The sequence below is a fragment of the Lampris incognitus genome, chromosome 2 (assembly GCF_029633865.1).
Source record: "Lampris incognitus isolate fLamInc1 chromosome 2, fLamInc1.hap2, whole genome shotgun sequence".
Classification (NCBI taxonomy): domain Eukaryota; kingdom Metazoa; phylum Chordata; class Actinopteri; order Lampriformes; family Lampridae; genus Lampris; species Lampris incognitus.
Genome location: NC_079212.1, coordinates 20,381,546 through 20,404,238, shown reverse-complemented (window position 1 = coordinate 20,404,238; position 22,693 = coordinate 20,381,546). Strand labels below are relative to the sequence as shown.

General features: G+C 42.2%; 1 protein-coding gene across 1 annotated transcript; it reads left to right on the top strand.

Moving 5' to 3' along the window:
• The first annotated feature begins 4,978 nt into the window (after window positions 1–4,978).
• rpl10a (ribosomal protein L10a) lies at window positions 4,979–8,254 on the top strand. The gene is made up of 6 exons (XM_056273423.1): window positions 4,979–5,014; window positions 5,451–5,522; window positions 5,606–5,686; window positions 6,097–6,245; window positions 7,731–7,903; window positions 8,041–8,254. Exons 1-6 carry the CDS (start codon window positions 5,010–5,012, stop codon window positions 8,209–8,211), a joined length of 651 nt encoding a protein of 216 aa, XP_056129398.1. The 5' UTR covers window positions 4,979–5,009; the 3' UTR covers window positions 8,212–8,254.
• Window positions 8,255–22,693: the final 14,439 nt, after the last annotated feature.

The following is a 22,693-nucleotide window of genomic DNA, read 5'->3' as shown; positions in this document are numbered from 1 at the left end:
ATAAGAGTATCGATAAAGTACCGAACTGATAAGCAGTACCGATAAGAGTAGTAGTATCGATAAAATCATAACGATACCCATCGCTAGGAACATAGGACCCGGGGAATATAGGCACGGCCCCACTGGAATGGCTTCTGCTGATGTGCTGTTTGGTAGGACCCTCAGAATCAAGCTGCCTGAGTCTCCTCTTCCCTTCCAGTCTGAGACGGATGCAAAGCTACGACAAGCAGATGCAGTGGTAAAGAACAGGATGAAACACAATGCTGACAGGCGGCGCTGTGTTGCCCCTATGGCTCTGAAAGTGGGCGACATGGTGTTATATCATCAGAAGAAGGAGGGGGAGCTGTGTCCTACCTACAGTCCCCGCCCATACCGGGTCATTGCTGTTACATGTTCCATGGTGACAGCCAAATGTAACGACCACGTCATCACCAGCGATTCATCTGTCTCACTTTTAAGACTTTACCGGCGGTTAAAAATCACCACTTTCAGTCATATGGGTTGAAAGTCAGGGATGGCGGACAAGATGTCATGGACTGAACTGAAGTCCATCCTGAACAAACCCCAGAGCCCTTGAACCCTCTGAGTCGCAGTCACCTGTTCATAGATACCCAGTCAGAGTAAACAGAGGACCCCCATCATACCTCGCTGATTTTGAATTGTGAGCGGGCTGAAAGGTATAATGCAAAGGGAAGATTTGAGTTGGACTGGCTAACAGATTGTTAAAAAAAAGTAAGGAAAAGATAGTTGTAAAGTTTATGGTTTACAATGCGTGCATGTGATGCTTCTTGTGTTGTAATTTGATGTTTTATTTTATTCACTGAGGGGCGCTCTTGGTTCATTTTGTTGTAAGTTGAAAGAAAGAAGAAGAGGAAGAAACCCCGGAAATGATAAACAACACAAACGGTTTATACCAGGGTTGCATACACAAAACAAAAGCAGAAGAATTAAAAAAAATATATATGAAAAAAAATCGGAAATGTAGAATCACTTTAGGCTTAGAATGCTTAGTTACGGTTGCCAAGCATGGAAGATGAACGAGTTGATAGATAAACATTACATTGCTGCTTTGGGATTAGATTTAATAATTTTACAATACTGTCAGACTTCGTGTTTGTGTTGAGCAGATTGAAACACATTTAATCCAACTCATAGGCGGCGCTATTAAGAGGCTAGGGGCTGGTATGATCCCCTCAGCTGCCAGGCTGTTAATAAATCCCATGAGACATGAACACATCACTCCCATTCTTGCAATGCTTCATTGGCTGCATGTTAGGTATAGGATTGATTACACACTTTTACTAATTACTTTTAAAGCCCTACATGGCCTCGCTCATGTATCACTGATTTACTCACACCCCATGGGCCCGGTGACGGCCCCTGGTAGCGGCCAGCCTCAGCTAGCCTTGTTGCTAAAGGCGACTGGGCGTTTTCTTGAAGAGCCCCACAGCTGTGGCTCTCCCTACCTGAGGAAATTAGGCTAGCAAACTCACTGCCTTCTTTTAAATCACTTCTTAAAACTTACTTTTACAGGAAGGCTTTTATTTAAAGTAATTCCGTTGTTGCCCAATTTTTTTTAAATGTTTGATAGTGTTTATATTGTAACGTGCACGGATAAGTAGACACGCTGGCCTTCGGCTGGCGAGTCTGACCCTTTAGTCAAGCGGTTAGCAATGTCTCCTGCGGTGCGGCCGATACGGGTTCGCTTTCCGCCCGCGGCAGTTCCTGTGGTTGCGTTGTCCCCCGAATTCGCTACAATAAATTTTACTTTTATTATAAGTTTAAATTTTTAATTCTTTATATTTTTCTTACATCACCCCATTTGAATTGTTTTTAATCATAATCTTTTGTTTTATCGGCGCCAATTCTCTTCGTTTTAAGTATGCTCTTATGACTATCCTGACCGTGTTTTACCTCTTCTGTGGAGCGGATCCGGCATTATGTCCTATATTTTTATTGTATTTTGTTTTTTTGTCTTAACTATGTGTATTATTTTATCCTGTTGTGTAAAGTACCTTGTAACATTGTTCAGAAAGGTGAGATTGTAGTGGTTATGGGGCTACATAATTCCCTTTATTGAGCTAGTAGGAACGTTAGTTTACAGCTGCTGTTTCCTCGGTTCGGGATTACAGTGACACACTTCCGCTGCGCGGGTTTTTTGTTGCTGTAATTAATGATGGAAGGAATAAATGGTGCACGTTGTGTAGCCGAAAGAGAAAGTTGTCACGACTCCTGTTTGAGCTCCTCTACAAGATATAAATAAAGGCCTAGGAAATTTGACTGTAATTTTGAGTAAAATGCTCACAGTTAAATAAGGTTCGTTGAATCGTATTTTAGTAAAATGAGGACTTTCTTATTTGTAAGTTCCATGGCTACTGTTAGGTAAAGCTATTTTTTTCATGAAATTCCTAGGAAATGTAGCTCCTCCATACCTGATGTCCTAGTGCCGCCTATGATATTTTCCATCTGTTGTATAGCAAACATAGTGAACATCACTGTCCTCATTATGTAACGAAAATAAAAGGAAATTAGTTTTGACAAAAATTGTAATTTAACTGATCCTGTTCTGTAATACAGTGTCTTATAACAGATGAGGGGGACAACAGGATGGAGAGACCACCAACTGCAACACAGGAAGTGAGGAGATGGAGACTACAGGAGCCTTGAAGTAAGGAGATACCCCCCACTGCATTGCAAGAGGAGAGGAGGAGGAGGATGAGAGAGGTGGAAGATCTCTCGTGAGAATGCCTGGACAAGACTGCATACCTCCAGAGATGTCTCCAGGAGATATATATTTATGAAGAGGAACACCTCTGTCAGAATAAGATCCTCAAGAGCAACTGTCACTTGAAGTCCAAAGAGGCAAAGGCCACTCTTTCTGCCAAGGAGGCCATGGAGCAAAAAAAGAAGTTGAATGCATTGTAAGAACAGAGGAGGAGGACGACTGAGGTGGAAGATCTCTTGAAAGTTATCCTGGACAGGACTCCACACCACCAGAGATCTCTCCAGGAGAAATCTATTTATCAAGAGGAAATACTCTGTCAGAATGAGACCCTCCAGACCAAGTGTCTCCTCAGATCCAAAGAGGCACAGGCCGCTCATTTTGCCAAGGAGGCCATAGAGCGAGAAAAGGAGTCGATCCTCCTGGAAAAAGACATGCTCCTGCCGCAGGTGGAGGCTCTGCAGAGAGACGCTGTCCTGCAGAGAGCCACCGCCCTGAAGGCAAAGGAATTAAAAACTGATGCCATGAAGAAAACAAAGGCTCTGGTGGAGTGGGTGGAACACCTTACTGATGATAATGAGCTTTGGGTCCACAGCAAAGAAAATATGGCTGCTACCCCCCTCCAGGCAGAGGAGAAGTTAAATAGACACCTCCAGCAATGGCAAGAAGAGGAGTGTCTCCTTATTTATCAAGAGGAACTCCTCTGTCTAAAGGAGATCCTCCAGAGCGAGTGTCTCCTCAAACCTGAAGAGGCACAGGCTGCTCGTTCTGCCAAGGAGGCCATGGAGCGAGAAAAGGAGTTGATCCTCCTGGACAAAGACGTGCCCCTGCAGCAGGTGGAGGCCTTGCAGAGAGATGCCGCTCTGCATAGAGATGCCGCCATGAAGGGGGAAACATCCTTACCTGATATAAGGTCAAGTCCACAAAGGGCAGTGTCTGGCGCTTCTTTAGGGGGCTGTGGAGGATGAAGGGGAAAACATCATCACCCGACGAAGAGGAAAAGGCCAGGGCAGGCACACCATCCCCTGTTAAAAAGGAGCAGGAAATAATCTTTAACAGTCCAGACCCAATGGAAGGATGCTGTTTAAGAAGTTTATGCCCTATTGAGACATCCTTTCCTAATGAAAAGGAGACGGAGGCCAAGGGAGGACATAAGGTCAAGTGCAAGAAGGGCCACCTCCGGTGCTTCTTTGGGAGGCTGTGGAGGATGAAGCGGGAAACATCCTCACCTGATGAAGAGGAGATGAAGGTCAAGGGAGGACATAAGGTCAAGCACAAGAAGGGCAGTCTCTGGTGCTCCTTTGGGAGGCTGTGGAGGATGTTTTTGATTCTGTATTTCCCCTATTGACAAAGATTTGTTAGGACAGAGCCCTTCTGTTGCTCTCCCTGAGGTTTCTTCCTATTTTTTCTCCCTGTTAATTTTTTTTTTTAGGAAGTTGTTCCTTATCCAATGAGAAGGGCTAAGGACAGGATACTGTGTTGCTGTAAAGCCCACTGAGGCAAATTTGTAATTTGTGATATTGGGCTATACAAACAAAATTGACTTGATTTCTCTCTTCAACCCCACTACTAAATGGCCGACAAAGGCCTTAAAAAAATGAAATGACGTGTGTCTGTCATTTTTTTTGTTGTGTCATTGTTATCAGTCATTTATGATACTTAAAACTGAGGATAAAATGACATTATAGAAGATAAGCATTTCAAGTGTGTCTTGTATACAACTTGCGTGACGTCTGTGAGTACATTAATATATACTGATTAAATATGTAGTATACGTTTAGAATGTTACCGATGAAAACAATCAAACAACAAATGCCGATGTGAGTATCTTCAGGATTGTAGCTTTGATTTTATTTTTTGGTGTTAGTCAGCTATTATGTTACCTATTAAATGCCTTCCAGAGCTCATTTTCGGCCAATATAGAACAGCCGTTATTTATATTTTAAAATTAATCCAAACTGTACATAAACACTGTATGACTCACAAAACAAGAAAGCTGCAAAAACTGTTTATTTGTGTTCTTTATTTAATGTTTTTATTTAGAAAAATCCCCCTGGCTCTTATGTTATTTTCTACGTATTAATGACTGCTTTGTGTCTTGTTTTTTTTTCTTTTCTGTATTAATGTTAATAGCTGAATTTGTTGATAAAAGACTGAGGAAAAAACAGAGTGCCTCTACCAACATGGAGGCCTTTTAGTGACGTTGGCGACGGGCGCTTTTAACTGACGCAATTTCATACGGAACTTCCTTTTCCGCCTAGCGAAACGAGAGGGACAAGCCACGAAAATGAGGTTAGAAAAATTTAGTCATTTGATCTAACAAACTAACAGTTGTTTGTATTCCCATCTTTTATCATTATAGCATAGGATGTCACGGATCGTCGTTTGTCTTGTTTTATCACAGAAATGTCTTTCTTAGGTGGTTGTATATACGCGAGCGCGGTAACGCCGGTGAACTGTACAACTTCAGAGTTCCCACATGTAATCTAAAGTCATCGGGCAATTATAACCATATTTTCAAAAGCAAGCGAATGTAAAACACGTTAAACACTCTCTAGAATATTTATAGTCTTACATTTTGTTCTTCCCCGATGGAGTTTAATATAATTTCCCATCATTGTGTAACATCCATACACGTTAATAAAGTTCCAGTAAAAGATGTGATTTCATGATCTTTGAAACAAACTTTATCCTCCAATATTCCTTTGTTTGTTTGTTTTTTTAACAGCAAGGTTTCGAGGGACACGTTGTATGAAGCTGTCAGGGAAACCCTACAGGGCTCTGTGACCAAACCTAGGAAGTAAGACATCTAGATTGGAAACTAACTATGTCTCCAATAATTCTGCCACGAATCTACAACAACCTTAATGTATGTGCTCTCAGGTTCCTGGAGACTGTGGAGCTGCAGATCAGTTTGAAGAACTATGATCCCCAGAAGGACAAGCGTTTCTCTGGCACCGTCAGGTTTGGCCTTTTAACGTCTCACCCAACCTTCCCTCTGTGTGTTCTCAGCCCTGTCTGAATGTTTACTTGTTAGACAAAAGTTGCCCTGGTTGGTCAAAGTAAAAATGACCCAGACAGGCCAGAAACAGACATAGAGAAGTACTCTGGGTAGTCTGACTGAGCTGACCCACACCAGGGAAGGCGAAGCAGACGGACCCCTACCCTGGGTCTTAAAACATGAGGGAAGGCAAAGGGCAACTGGGCTGATAAAGCTCATGTTCCCAAGCCGACCATTTTGCAATTAATTACGGATGATGTCATCTGGATTTCGGCCATGATGGCGGTATGGGTAAGACTTTCACATGGTAAAGCAATATCCTGGGTTGAAAGCAGGCTAGCAAGTATTATTACTAACCCTATGTTCATTGTAGGCTGAAGACCCTTCCTAGGCCGAAGTTCTCAGTGTGCGTCCTTGGAGACCAGCAGCACTGTGATGAGGCTAAAGCTGCTGACATGCCCCACATGGACATCGAGGCCCTCAAAAAGCTCAACAAGAATAAGAAGCTTGTGAAGAAACTGGGTAGGAATTACTCACGATTTCATATCTAATTAATGACTTTGTATAGACTCCAGACATAATAAATGTGATCTCAACTGGTTATTTAGGCTAGTTACACCTGGCATTAACATGCGTCTTAGGTGATCCAATCACAAGTGGACAGCTCTGATTACAGGTGTGAATGCACCCAATATGTCCTCAGTGCATCTTGAGATCTGACTGCTAAGGTCACAGTTGGAGGTGGCCTGGGACGCATTTGTCCACATTGCATTTGAAGTGTAAACGCACGTGTCCCAAGCCACACTAAAGGACTGCCTAGTAAATTGACATCCTCTGACTACACAGTCACCAAAGCCTCCCCTGGGATTTTTTTTCCCCTTCATAAATGTCATGTGTTATATCAGACTCACAACTGTGGAAGAGCCCCCGCCCGCATATTCAAATTCAACTTCAGGTTCAAGTTCATTTATCCACCGCAGCTGAGAGCCCGACCCTCTCACAAGAATAGTTAAATAATCTGAGCCTGAACTGACGTGATCGGGTCAAGCCTGACAGGTTTCGGGTTGAGAATTACAAACTCTTAGTGTTCAGACATTTAGATTTTAGCACATAACTTTTAAGAATTTAAAGTTTTGCTGTGTATTTTGGGTGCAAAATGAAAAGGCAAACAATCTGAGCCTGACACTCCTAATTCACTGTTAATTTTCCCCATCAGATTTGTCTGTCAGGTGCAACATGCATTTGCTGTATCCATCTATTGTTACAATGTGAAACTATTTACCCACAATAGACAATGTCTTTAATGTATCAGGTCAGGGGTGTGAGGGCTTCCATACAGATCTTGAGCATCAGAATGTTAATTTACAAAACACTTTTTAAAAACCTGTTGTGCTTTGCAATAAAGAGGGATGGAAATATAAGAAGATAAGTGCAGTTGGGATATGGGATGGTTTATTACTTAAGAGCACTTCAAATTTTATATGACAACTTAATTTGACAGTAATTACTTACAGATGTGGAGTACGTCATACTAATTGGTGCAGTAAATTGAGGATGAATGAGCAAGGTCTCATTTTGTTAAATCCTTGTTGCTTTAACTCCTGTTTCACATTTTTGTACATGTTTATTTACGTTATTGTGACACGTGCCACAGAGAGGGTTTGAGATTAAGGGAGACAGTTTAAGGCAATTAAAAAGGTTTATTTAATAATGGCTTTCGTTCACTTGCATGGGCCAGTGTGCTGCTTTCCCGTGAGCCACACTCCCTCTCTCCACTTGAAGCCGAGGCTAAACCACACACCCCTCCCTACCACAGTGGTGTAGGTGTTTATTCGCATATAGAGCGGGGAAGTGAGGTCCGATCACGTGTCTCAAGGGATCACTTGAGACATGTTCTAATGCCAGGTGTGAACTGATGTACTTAGAGCTGTCTACTTGTGACCGAATCACCCAAGACACATATTAATGCCAGGTATAAACACCCTAATCGTTTCTGCTGTCTTGTAGCCAAGAAGTACGATGCCTTCCTGGCCTCCGAATCTCTGATCAAGCAGATCCCTCGTATCCTGGGCCCAGGGTTGAACAAAGCTGGCAAGTTCCCCTCCCTGCTAACACACAACGAGAACCTTAACACCAAGGTGGATGAGGTCAAATCAACCATCAAGTTCCAGATGAAGAAGGTAGGCTCACCAGTGCTTAAAAGAAAAATTACTGTTGGATTGTTGGTCCATATTAAGAATTTGCTGCTGTGAATGCTCTAAACGTACAAGCTTTTAGAGCATTAGTAGTCACTGAAAAACAAATCCCTGATTTCTAGGTGCTTTGTCTGGCTGTGGCTGTGGGACATGTGAAGATGACTGAAGATGAGCTGGTGTACAACATCCACCTGGCCGTCAACTTCCTGGTATCTCTGCTGAAGAAGAACTGGCAGAATGTGCGTGCCCTTTACATCAAGAGCACCATGGGAAAGCCCCAGCGCCTGTATTAAGACTAGCTTTTTCAGATAAATAAAAAATGTGGCGATACTCCAATTTCGCTTGTGTGGATTTATTTTTTTCAACAGTACCCACTAGTACATAGTTTCACAGTTGATTTCGGTGTGCTGTCCAATTAGGTTTTAATCTAAATCAGAGTACAATCTTGAGTAAATTGAAACGAGATTCAACAAAAAAGTGGTGGTGACCGGCCAATAGAGGGCGCTAAGCTACCGCCCAACCATTTCCTACGTCCCAGACTCCCAAACCGTCGTTGAAAAAGACGTAATTATTTCGATATATGTTAATATTAAATGAGCAAGGTAAATATTATAGTAAGTAAAATCTATAATCTGCAATAAATTGTAGTTTAAAAATGTTCAACGTTGTCGAAGGCTGAATCCGAATGTCCGGACTTGGCCCCACATGCAGTCTCGTGGACTTTAAGGGCGTGTTCCCGTGACATCTGCGAGTACTGAGGGCTGTCCAAATCCTTTCACCGCATTTAAAAACCAACTTGCAACATTAATTGGATACTATTAGGTCATAAACCAACGTGAAAGGAGTGAAAACTATACGTCTGTACTCATCTGTGGTCTCATACTATTGAGTTGGTATTTGTGGCGTCTTAATGCATCCCTCCCCCTGGCAAGCGTTTTAATTATATCTTTATTTTTGCATCTTTGTGTATAAATGTATCTTGTAATGTTTTGTAATCGCAAAAAAAATAAGCCACAATTCATCGAGTCCACAAGGGGCTTCAAGCGGATTTGATGTAGACTTTGAGAGTCCACTTGGGGTGTAGACTTCGCCGGATTTAACGAGATGCATCTGGCTGCAGATAAAATCCGCAGTTGATAGGAAATCACGTGACCTCTGCGGTTGACAGGAGGCCGGACGTTGGTCTTCTTCGTGTTGTTTTTAAGATTGCAATCCGCCATAAAACGGAAATAGGAAGTAGAAAATACTGCGACAGCGGTAAGAAGATACTTTGAAAGGTTAGTTGTCTTTTCTAAGGTTTTTTTCAGTGTTGTCTATCAAACTTAATGTATCGAAGAATCCAGCGAGCGTGGGTATAACTGTTACGGATATGGAGAAAATACATTCGAAATGTCAAGTGGCTCTAAGCATTTAGCTAACGTTAGCTAGCTATGTTTCGTTGCGTAGTTGTTGCAGGTCATGTAGCTAGCTAAGCACTTATTAAAATATTTGTGTAAATGAATTAGTTTAATTGAGTTTAAAATGGATACTGTTTGAGTACAAACTGTTTGAACCACTTCTACGCTAATGGGCAGCGGCTGTAGTTAGCTGGTCGGATGCTCAGTCTGGCTAACTCCCAGAGTGTGCAGTGTAGCACGCAGTTAACGTTACTAGCCTGACAGCCAAGGTTAGCGGGCTACTAATTGCTGGCGAGTAGCCTATTGTATGATTACATTCATTTTATGTAGTGTATTTAAGAAAAATGTAATGCACAGCAATAACCTTTATAAGGAATTTGTTGAGAGTTTTATATGGGCACGCGCAGAACTGGTAAGTGCCTCGACGGCTTTGTATGTATTACTGGTTAAAGTCACTTTAAAATAACAATCTAGAATTGCCCGAAATAATAATAATAATAAAAACTACACTGTTTTCCAGATGCACCCATCCATAATCCAGCCTGGAAGCCAGTTAGGACGCACAACCCACGGGTTACAATTGGGTTGTCCTCTGTGTCCCAAATTTACCACCACACGAGAGGAGACCATTTTTAAACACCTGGATGCCCACATCCAAAATGCAGTGCATTTACAAGGTAAGTAGATGAGAAGCAAGCAAGTTTGGAATTTGTTAAGCCCTCTTTCCGATTGAAATTGCCATAGATTTAAAGGTCAACAGTGTTATTTGGAGTCAGTAGATCACCTTGGCAAGAAAGCAGAAAGTTACTTGCAAGGAACTGAGATTTGTTTTGTAATTTATTTAATTCACTGTTGGATGTGATAACATTCATAATTGTACATTGTATATTTTATCTAAATTAAATTTTTGTGTTTTTTTTGTTGTTGTTGTGAAGTTGTACTTTTTAAAAGTTTGATTACTGTTCCCTTGCAGACAAAATAACTTGCAGATGCAACCAGCCATGCCGAGGCACGGGTCATTACCACTGCCCGTATTGTGCAAAAACGATCATGCGCAAAGAGGATTTGATAATACATGTGACTGGATGCCAAAAACCATTGGTGCTACCCCCGTCAGTGCCACCTTCAGCTGAAATCAGCCCATCTGTGCCATCCTCATCAGTAGGGTTAGAATCACTAGTGAGTGTAGACCATTCATACACACTTCCTCCCTCAGCTTCAGTTGAGAGTGTAGACCCTTCGTTCACACATCCTCCCTCAGCATCAGTAGAGAGTGTAGAGTTGCCATCTTCACGTGTGGCAAATCTAAAGTCAGTGAAGTGCCCTCACTGCTGTGTTGTTCTTTACAAAAAGAACTTGTTTGTACACATAGAAAGAAAACATGCAAGGCCAAAAGACATTACAGCTGCATCTCACCTTCAAAGCGTATGTGTTGATCAAACTCGTGGCCTTTTTGCCATCCCAAAAGGTACTCATGGTTCAGTGTGCCCATATATGTACAATGTAAAACATGGGGCAAACAACATGTGACGAAGTGTAAATTGGAGGACTGTCGTCAATTTCAGTTGCTTGCACAATGGAGTGGCCTCAGGCACAGTCTGTGTGAGCATATCCGGTCACTCAATTACTGCAGCAAGACTGCTACTGAGAAACCACTTAAACATGAGGTCCCTGAAGAAATGGTGGAATGCAAGTGTTTTGGAGATTCCAAGGTGGCTGCTTGCAAAAACAGGCAAAAACAGCAGAGGAAGCTCGTGCACCATTGTCTGTATTGGTGGAAGTTGGAGGTTTTCCAAACCAGATTTGTCTGTCCATACACGAGCCCAAAATCTACCACTACTGTTGTCTTGGCAGAGTCATGGTGACATATAAGCAGTCCAAAGCTCTACTGAGAGGTGACTTGCCTCCTGTCTTCAAGCTCCCAAGATTCCGGAAATGGACGTTTTCGGAAGTCGTCCAGGTCAGATTGAAATTCAATTTATCTACCGGTATAATCAGAACCATTAATAACTAATATATTCAGGTGCTTCAAACACTTTATTAACTAATGTTGAAAAGTGCATTGTTAAATAAATATATTTTTCAGTCATCATCTGTCTTGTTGCTCTCTTACATTACAGGAACATAATAAGGGCTTAGAACCAGAGGGGGGTAAGTGACATTTGACAAACTTTACAGGACAGCCACAACAAAAAATGACCATACATTGTCATTGCGTGTTGTGTTTATTACGATATTTGATGAATTACTCTGGGTTGGTCTAGAATTCACAAGTTGTCCTTTGCCACACATCCCTAGAGGTTCCTTTACATTACTTGATGACCACTACACCCACTACAGCAAAGATGGCAAAACGTGCAAGAGAAGCCCGCAGGTCTGCCAGTGAAAGATTGGTGGACTTCATCACGAAGCTGAAGGGGTCGGACAAATGGCTACTGGTATGATACCAATAATAATAATAATGCTTATACATAAAAACATTTCTAATAGCAAAAAAGATGATCAAAGCCTGATCTTCTGCAGTGCATTTATTTGACATGGTCTTTGTTTCTATAGGAAATAATCACAGGTGAAGGCAGCTCCAAGTGGCTGGTGAATTTCAGGTTTGCGAAACCAGACAGGGTCTGCGAAACCAGACAGGGTCTTCACCTGCCTGGAAGAAGACCACCAAATTGAGGACGCTTCTTTTACAATGACACAAAAGCACCACGAGCAACGATGGACAACGGAGGAAGAAAGCAAAGCGAAACAAGCCAGTTTCACTACGGAGAAGCAGGACTTTGGTTTGATGTCAGAGGACAAGACGTTCACGGAAACGGAAGAGGCCAGCGAACGTGAGCCTAACATTTTTGTTTTTGTTTTTTTCACAGAACAGCTTGACTATCAAATTGCGAGTAACGAACTATAAATACACAATAATAAACAAAATATATACCCAACTAATTAACCATAATAATTATGTATCAGTTAAAAGTAATGTTTGTTTACAAAGCATCAAAATGTGCTTGTTTTGGATTGGGGGGGGCCCCAAAAAATGCTCTGCCTAGTGTAATCTATCCAATCTAACCCGGCCCTGGTGATTACAGCGATTCCACAAGCCCTTAAGGGGACCTTAATGTACATGTTGGTAGTACCTAAACTTGTTCCCCTTGTCCACTGAAGGTTGTCTTTTCTTAGACAAGAAATACAATAACAAATTTTCAAGATCTTCTTTCACCAAGGAGTGTTTTGCCTCGGCTCTAAAAAAGGAAGTGAATGTTGCACCACAATGTTACACCACAATGGCCTCCAGTAGAATCATCCATCCATCCATCCATCCATCCATCCATTATCCAAACTGCTTCTCCTTACTCAGGAATCAGATATAGATATATTTGTTTCCCTATAGCACCGAAAGCAAAAGAAGGAACATATTTATTATATTTCCGAAGGAGTTGTCTCTTTGTTTAGATTAGCTGAAATTGGTTATAGCTAAGAAAGCTCTATATCTATGAGTATTTGTCAGAAGCTGAAATTGGTTTATTTTACATTTTGTTCATGTATTTATGTATTTTACTGTTGCTCTTTTGTACTTATTGTACATTTTCATCTTGAATGTAGACTGTACTTTTCTTGAAAGTTTCTGTGCTTTTGTTACATTTGTATTCTGGAATTAAAAAACATTCAAAAGAAAAAAAGCCTATGAGATGGACATTTGGATTCAGCCTAAAGTTACCGAAATATACAGAGCATCCGGAAAGTATTCACACCCCTTCACTTTCCCCACATTTTGTTATGTTACAGCCTTATTCCAAAATGGATTAAATTCCTTTTTTTCTCATCAATCTGCATACAATACCCCATAATGACAAAGCGAAAAAGGTTTTGTAGAAATTTTTGCAAATTTATTAAAAATAAAAAACTGAAATATTGCATGTACATAAGTATTCACACCCTTTACTCAGTACTTGCTTGGGGCACCCTTGGCAGTGATTACAGCGTCAAGTCTTCTTGGGTATGAAGCTACAAGCTTGGCACACCTATATTTGGGATATTTCTTCCATTCTTCTCTGCAGATCCTCTCGAGCTCTGTAAGGTTAGATAGGGAGCGTCGCTGCACAGCTATTTTCAGGTCTTTCCAGAGATGTTCAATGGGGTTCAAGTCTGGGCTCTGGCTGGGCCACTCAAGGACATTCACAGACTTGTCCCGAAGCCACTCCTTTGTTGTCTTGGCTGTGTGCTTAGGGTCGTTTTGGTGTTGAAAGGTAAACCTTCGCCCCAGTCTGAGGTCCTGAGCACTCTGGAGCAGGTTTTCATCAAGGATCTCTCTGTACTTTGCTCCATTCATCTTTCCCTCGATGCTGACTAGTCTCCCATTCCTGCCGCTGAAGAACATCCCCACAGCATGATGCTGCCACCACCATACTTCACTGTAGAGATGGAATTAGCAAGGTGATGAGAGGTGCCTGGTTTCCTCCAGAGGTGACGTTTGGCATTCAGGCCAAAGAGTTCAATCTTGGTTTCATCAGACCAGAGAATCTTGTTTGTCATGGTCTGAGAGTCCTTTAGGTGCTTTCTGGCAAACCCCAAGCAGGCTGTCATGTGCCTTTTACTGAGCAGAGGCTTCCGTCTGGCCACTCTACCATAAAGGCCTGATTGGTGGAGTGCTGCAGAGATGGTTGTCCTTCTGGAAGGTTGTCCCATCTCCACAGAGGAACGCTGGAGCTCTGTCAGAGTGACCATCGGGTTCTTGGTCACCTCCCTGACCAAGGCCCTTCTCCCCCGATTGCTCGGTTTGGCTGGGCGGCCAGCTCTAGGAAGAGTCCTGGTGGATCCAAACTTCTTCCATTTACAAATGATGGAGACCACTGTGCTCTTCGGGACCTTCAAAGCTGTAGATTTTTTTTGTACCCTTTCCCAGATCTGTGCCTCGATACAATCCTGTCTCAGAGGTCCACAGACAATTCCTTTGACTTCATGGCTTGGTTTCTGCTCTGACATGCACTGTCAACCGTGAGACCTTATATAGACAGGTGTGCGCCTTTCCAAATCATGTCCAATCAATTGAATTTACTACAGGTGGACTCCAATCAAGATGTAGAAACATCTCAAGGATGATCAGTGGAAACTGAATGAACCTGAGCTCAATTTTGAGTGTCATAGCAAAGGGTGTGAATACTTATGTACATGCAATATTTAAGTTTTTTATTTTTAATAAATTTGCAAAAATTTCTAAAAAACCTTTTTCACTTTGTTTTTATGGGGTATTGTGTGTAGATTGATAAGAAAAAAAAGGGAATTTAATCCATTTTGGAATAAGGCTGTAACATAAAAAATTGTGGGGAAAGTGAAGGGAATACTTTCCGGATGCACTGTAGGTCACATATTTCTGGCCTGGGGCGCAAAGAATTTTTGCCCATTGGTTGTACTTGCGCAGTTCGTTCCTCTTCAAGGGATAGGAACTTGTTGGGGCGCTGGAGAGCTGCGCCCCAATAGCTTATCTGAATGCTTCTGATTTAAACACTACCAACCCCTGGGTGGTGGCAGAGAGTGAGTGGCTCGTACGTCATCTGACGTCATACTAAAACGGAAGGAATCGCTTGTCTGTCCTTCAATTTTCTCGACAACCGTTCATCCGGTCGACTTCGCACTTGTGTTGATAAGGACCCATGGAAGTGCAGTGTCCAGTGTGAAGTTTTTTGGATGAGTGGATATCGAGAAAATTGAAGGACAGACATACGTACATACAGATGTTCTTCCCGTGGCGACTGGACAAAGGGCTATTCTGCCATTGCAACCCATGTTGTGCTCAGAGTGGGGATTACACCCATATGGGCTCTGCACTAGTAAAAGCAACTAGAAAAATGCTTTTCCATAGAAAAAGCATTTGAATGCTGAGCTGCTGAAAGAAATCGCGAAAGCATTGCTGAAAATGGATAAATAGTAAAAGTCAGAAAGTCACTAGCCTACCTGAAATACCTGGAAACTGAAATGTGAAATGGCTGAATATTTTAAAAGTTTTAAAGGTATAAAAAACTGAAAGATTTGCCATAATTTGCTAAATACATAAATAGTTTAATTGTTGGAAACTGAAATGTGTGTAGAATGAGAGGAGGGGTTGAATGAGAGGAGAGGTAGTGATGAAGATGAAGATGAAGGGTAGTGATGAAGAGGAAGAGTGGCGATGAAGAGGAAGGGTAGGAAGGAGGGTAAGAAGGTTGTAGGAAGGTAGGATAGCAGGGAGGTTGTAGGAAGGAAGGTAAGTTTGTAGGAAGGAAGGTAAGAAGGTTGTAGGAAGGATGGTAGGAAGCAAGGTAGGAAGGTAAGAAGATTGTAGGAAGGAAGGTAGGAAGCAAGGTAGGAAGGTAAGAAGGTTGTAGGAAGGATGGTAGGAAGGTTGTTGGAAGGAAGGAAGGTAGGTAGGTAGGTAGGAAGATTGTAGGAAGGCAGGAAGGTTGTGGGAAGGAAGGTATGAAAGAAGGTAAGAAGGTTGTAGGAAGGAAGGTAGTAAGGTTGTAGGAAGGTAGGAAGCAAGGTAGGAAGGAAGGAAGGTAGGAATGTTGAAGAGGGAGGAAGAGCAGTTAAGAAGTGGCAGAAGCTGATCAAATCTACCAGGTGTTGAGAGTTGACAGTAATTAGGCTGGCAGTTGAATGATGGCAGTTGAGTTGATATATGATGTCACAATAGGACTGAACATTCTAACAGGCAAAGTGTATGGCAGAATTGCTAAACTTTAGAGCTGAATTGTTCAAAAACTATAAAATATTTTAAAAATCTGAATAGGATTCTGAAAGAGTGAATGTCCTGAACTGTTTAAGCTTTAAATGGGGTTTCTAGCTCAAAAAATGAAGGAGGAGATACAGTTCAAAGGTGATGAGGGTTTCAACCTTTCCCCATAGACTTCCATTGTTTTGAAAAAGAAGAAAAAGCTTAATATGTCTAAAAGTATAAAACATTTCAAAAGCCAAAATGTGAACCTTAATGGGCTTAAAGAGATGAACATTTTGATACCTGAATGGTTTCAGTGGCTAAAAGTATGAAGGTGTAAAAGAGGTGGAAAGGTTGCAAAAGTCCCCCATTGACTCCCATTCAAAAAATGGCTAAAAAAAAGTTGAATATTTCAAAAAGTTCAAAAGGTATGAAAAATCTGAAAGGGGGGCAATAATGTCCTTAATGAGTTGAACATTTTGATAGTTGAATGGTTTCAGTAGCTAAAAGTGTGAAGGAGCTACAAAGTGTCAAAAAAGGGGCGGAAGAAAAATAAATAAAGAACTGCAAAGCAATAGTGTGAATGCCCAGCATTCACACTAATTAATCAAATGCGCCAGAATGAGTTGTAATAAATAATAAACGTTGACCAAAGTGCTTTACAGAGAGATTAAAATGACTACAATCAAACAAAAACATAGGAATGATCAAATATAAATACAGGAATGATCAAATAAAAACACAGGTCTACATAAATAAGAGGATACAAGAAAAGTAACACTTATAGTCACAAATACACTGGAGGGATACCTTAGTACATGTGTGCTTGATTTTTGGGACCACCCCCTGAGAAAAATGCACCAGCTGCCACTGGTCATAAAACTGTTGTATTCTGTGGCCCACTCATGCCAAATCTGTAATTTGATAACTTAAGGCATTTGGCATTCCCGTGTTAATTAATTTGTTGATTTACTGTTTTTCAATCATCTCGTATAGTCTTGGGATGGCTTGTCAAATCAAATTTTCTTGTTCTCGCCGATACACAACTTTCATAACATGCTACCTCATGAGATACCATAGTGTCATGAGTCAAGATTTGTGTCTCCACTCACCTGAATTTCACTGGATATTATTTTAGAAGGGTATAATTAACCACCTCCAATAAATATGTGCCTCCTTTTGGATAAAATCCATACATGCAGGGGGATGCTCATTTCATTTAAGACATCCAGTTGGGGACAACCCTTGTCCACTATTATGTAACAGTACATTTCAATTTGTACAAAGAGGCGGCAGCAAACCCTGAGCTAGTTTAAGTGGCTATCCTGGTCATGTTTCTCAGTGGACAGTTGATCTCTTAATAGGATTATCCATTCCCTCAGCACGCTAAGAGAGTGACGGAGAGAGGAGACAAACTTTAACCTGGACAAGCTTGCTTGTGGCTATCTGCTTTTTTTTTGGGGGGGGGGGCAGCACTGTTATATTGTTAGTTGATTATGGAGAAGTTTGGATTATTTGAAATTTTTCCAACCTACGTTGTCATGAGACTGATGGATAAATGTGTCTGAGTCCCATCAGCTTGGGTAAGGTGAGTCCAAGATTTTACAGCGCTCCTGTCTCTGAAACAGCCTATCACTGTCAGAAGGTATTCATTTACTGACCAAATTTGACGATTTTTAAACTATTCCTTAAAGCTTTCCGTAGAGTTGAATAACGCTGACAATCAGTTCACGATGCCTGGCTGTGAGGAGAGTGAAGAAGGTATGGTTGATTGTCCTTCATACTGACATCTTTTTTATATAATATGGTCAATATAATGACTCAATGATATTACGCTGAAATGCATGTCCTTATCACAGATTCCAGTCAAGAAGAGACACCAGTCACACCCTGGGATGAATTATCCATTGTAGAGCGTGTTGGCCTCAACAGGTGATCTAATACAAAGGGTTAAATTAATGTGCAGGTCATCATAGCATTTCGATTATCTGATAAGATTTGATCTTTTAAGAGCTCTAATTTATATTTTATATTTTTTTCCACATGACAGCATAGAGATGTCAGAGGATGAGGTGGCGGTGAGGACTAGTGCTTGTTTACTACGATTTGTTGTGATTAGACACAGTTAAGTGCAGTTTTCAGTGTTAGGATTACTGATGCACCCAATTAATGACTAGCCAAGATCAATTTCTGACCATGGCTGTTCTCAACCAAGCTACTAACTGCATGTTGGATCAGATCATTTGAAAAAGTGACAAATTAGAAGAAGCATCTCTAGACTAATTTTTAAGGTAGAGTCTAGAGATGCTAAACAAATTCTAATTGTGCTATCAAAAATTAACTTTTTTCCCCAAAATCGCTTTAATGCAAATAGAGCATGCCGCTATAGCTTTGCATCCACATTCAATGTCATGTTTCATTTTTTTTTTTTTTTATCAAATCCATTGTCATTCAAGCAAATCAAGTACATACTTGTACCAAAATTCAGGCTCATTCTTTAACTTAGCATTTAGTCCCTTGAGTGATGTGCCCTCTCCTTCCGTCCAGGCTGCCTTCACTCAGATTGCCCTGGCCTTCCGCTGTGACCAGTACACCCTGAAGCAGAGGCTGCAGGCGGAGGAGCATGCCCGAAACCTGGCGGAGGAGAACATTCAGGTGGAGCTGACCCAAGGCAGGGAGACCCTGGAGGTACGTGATGGGGAAGGGAGGCAGGAACCATAACCAGTTGAATAAAAGCAAATGACGAAATGAGAGGCGGCATGGCGGCCTTGTGTTTGGCATGCTTACTTACTTCGCAGCAAGAGGGTCTTGGTTTCAATCCCTGCCCTTCTGTGTAGTGTTTGCATGCTCTTGTTTTCAAGTGAGTCACCTGTTGGTGTTCCAGTTTTCATCCCACAGTCCGAAGATGCTCATGGAAGATGACATGGAAACTTTACTAATGGTGGGAGAGTCTGTTGTGTGTGTGTGTGTGGGTCTGATGATAGACTGGTGACCTGTTCAGGTTGCCTTCCACAAAAACCTACTGAGATGGGCTCCAGCCCCCTTGCAACCCTGAAATGGACTAAATGGGTATATAGATAATAGATGGATGGATAGGTATAGCTAATGAATGATGGACCCCATCGGTGAGCAGTCACAACCTGTGCGTTTGCATGTATGTTACAGACATTGAAAGTCCTGTGTCTGGACAGCAAACGGAGCAGGATTCTCCAGAGGCTGGAGCTATCGCTGGACATCATGGGTGGAACTGTGGAGCGGATTGCTAACACAGCTGAAGTGCTGGGAGCTGTACACCAGGTGCTGTACAGTTGGTTTACTGTTTACTTTGCTCTCTGTCATCTCTGAATTATATGCCCCTGCCATCAGAGCATTCTCAGTTCCTTCGCCATTTCTGATACAAATAAAATTGACTCAGTCACCATTTTAACAACCCTTATATCTTTTAATATCTTATAAAGGGGTTCGAAAGGGTAAAATTGGCAATTTAGAAATGCAAAATGATGTAGGTTAGAGTTATTCTATCCAAACAATAAACCCATATTTGAATTCACCATAAAAAACATAATTTAGACACCACATATTAGAATTTCCTTCAAATTCATGTTGGCACCTGAGTATGACCCGCCCTACTCCTACACCTTACTAAACCAAGTTTGCCCCCCCCTGTCTTTGTCATTTTTTGTCGGTTTTTCATATTTTATTTACCTCTATTTGTTTTGTCTTCTGCCCTGTGATGGCCTGGCGGCCTGTGTCTCCCCACCTGCCGCCCAATGACTGCTGGGATAGGCGCTAGCATCCCTGCGACCCTGAGAGCAGGATAAGCTGTTTGGATAATGGATTGATTGATGGATGGATGGATGGATGGATAAAATTGACTTGACTGCTTTTCTCTGTCTGATAGGAGGCGCGTGTGAGCCGGGCAGTTGACTTAATGGTGGCTCATGTGGAGAACCTGAAGAGACGCCATGACAGAGATGTAGTGGAGCTGGAGGAGACCAGGAAACTGATCCAACGCAATTTGCGCAGGAGTCTCACTGAACCCAAGCTCATGCCAGGTCCATGGGGCTGTTAACATAACATACAGTTGCATTCTTATTTATTCTATTTTTCCTGCCATCTGACCGACCACAGTATCTCTTCCTGTAGACATGCATGAAAATGAAGGCAAAAAGAAGGACAAGAAGAGCTCTGAGCATGTATGTATTTACGTGGCTATTTGCATGATCTAATCTCTGTGCTACTTCAGCTCTCCCTCTCACCTCTCCTTTACCTTGTTCCCCCAAACACCTCTTTATGATCTGCTCTCTGATTTCTCTCTCAGCAAAACAGTCGCCGTAGGGTCAGCATATCAGTCATCACCAAACACACCCAAGTAAGATGGTTCAGAGACATGCAACCTTATTTCCTCTCAAGTGTACTTTTATCCAAATATCCATGCTGTTGGTGTATCTTTTTGTTTCTGTTAAGGAGAAGGGAAAACAGGACCTAAGTAAGCTGGTAATTAATAGCGAGCGGTCCAGCAAAACCGCCGTCCCGTCACCAGCCCTCAACTCAGAACCCAGCTGCTCAGTCATGACAAGGGATGACGTTTGCTCTTTGGACGACAGGTAGCATGACTTACCACCGAATTTATACTTCGTATCAAGGCCACATAATAATGTCCGATATCATCGTGTTATACACATCACCTGTAGTCCCTCTGTCTCTGGTTAAAGAGACAATTTGCGGGCGTCCAGGTAGCATAGCAGTCTATTCTATTGCCTACCAATACGGGGATCACCGGTTCGAATCCCCGCGTTACTTCCAGCTTGGTCGGGTGTCCCTACAGATACAATTGGCCGTGTCTGTGAGCAGGAAGCCAGATATGGGTATGTGGCCGGGGCGCCTGTTCGGGGGGACAATAATAATAATAATGCATTTTATTTGTGGGCACCTTTCAGAGCACTCAAGGACACCTTACAGAACATAGTAAAAAACAAGCAGCACTGTATCAGACAGCATAAAATCAAAACAAAGCAGGGTAGACAATAAAAAGTTAACACAACAGATTAGTATAAAATCATCATCTGCACAAAACTCAATGAAGCGTGGACCAGACTGAATATGCCAGTTTGAAAAGGTGCATTTTGAGATGAGATTTGAAGGTTGTAAGAGAGTCAATGTTGCAAATGTCTTGTGGGAGAGAGTTCCATAGGCGGGGGGCAGAATGACCGAAGGCTCTAGACCCCATGGTAGTCAAGCGGGCTGATGTAGTGAGTTGGAGAGCAGGAGAGGATCTGAGAGTGCGGGAGGGCATGTGGATATGGAGTTTGGAAAGACACGAAGGAGCTAGGTTATTAGGGGCCTTAAAGGTGAGAAGCAGGATTTTGAATTCAATACGGTATTTAACAGGGAGCCGGTGGAGCTGCTGAAGAACAGGAGTGATATGATCTATGGAAGGAGCTCTAGTAATGATACGGGCAGCTGAATTCTGGACCAATTGAAGTTTATGAAGACACTTGAGGGGAAGACCAAAGAGGATAGAATTGCAGTAGTCAATACGGGATGTAACCGGGGTGTGAGTGAGTATGGCGGTGCTGTTAGGTGAATAGCATTTATAATACAATATAATATAATATAATAGGTATTATGTGGAATAGCGTGATCCTCCCATGCGCTACGTCCCCCTGGCGAAACTCCTGTCAGTTGAAAAGAAGTGGCTGGCGACTCCACATGTATCAGAGGAGGCATGTGGTAGTCTGCAGCCCTCCCCAGATCGGCAGAGGGGGTGGAGCAGTCCTCGGGACACCTGAGAGAGCGGGGTGATTGGCCAGGTACAATTGGGAGAAAGGGGGGGAGGGGGAGACAATTTGCTTTCATTTGTGTTTGATTTCATCATTGTGTATGTAACATGTTTTTCTCTACTATGTAGGCAGCTATATGGTGTTGTGTGCCGTCGTGACTGAATTCAAGTAAAATTTCTCCACGGGGACAATAAAGTGTGTTTGAGCTTATCTTTATCTCATAGATCAGTTATGGATCTGGATGATACCGTATCACAAGCCTCAGCTATTCAGGTTCCCCTGGACAGCCCTCCGGTCCCCAACCCAGAATGCCCCCCATCTCCCCCAAAGCAAACGGCTGCCAAGAAGAAGCAGAGCAAAAAGTAATGCACAGAAATGGCTTCTCATGGTTCAGCATTCATACCGTCCACAGTAGCCTCTGAATATTAAGTTGGGGACCACTAACAGAATTGGCGGTTCATTACAGCTCCTCTTGGGAAACTCTGAGGCAGAGACACAAGAGCAAAGCTCTGTTGAAGAAAAAAGCAGAAAAGGATAAAAGGAGCAGCATGACCCCTCATCATCAGTTTTTTATAGGGTTAGTAAATCAAAGTTCACGGTAGTGATATTCATGGATGTGTCTTTAGTTTAACATGATGTGTGGTTCCTCCCGTCAGGTTGGACTCCAAGTCTAGACAGCGTCCTCAGGCTCATTGCTGTCGCTGGGCTCTCTTCTGCAGTTGCCTCCTTGTGCTTGTCTTCATGTTAACCCTGACCTTCCTCTTCTGGAAGTTTCAGAGCCGTATGCTTCATTGATTTTTTTTCTTTTTCTTCTGACTCGATGACTGTAAGGTGATAGTCATCGAATCAGCTTTTCATGTGTCTTGGTCAATTACCGAGTGGTTTCAGTAACATTCGAGGATTAATA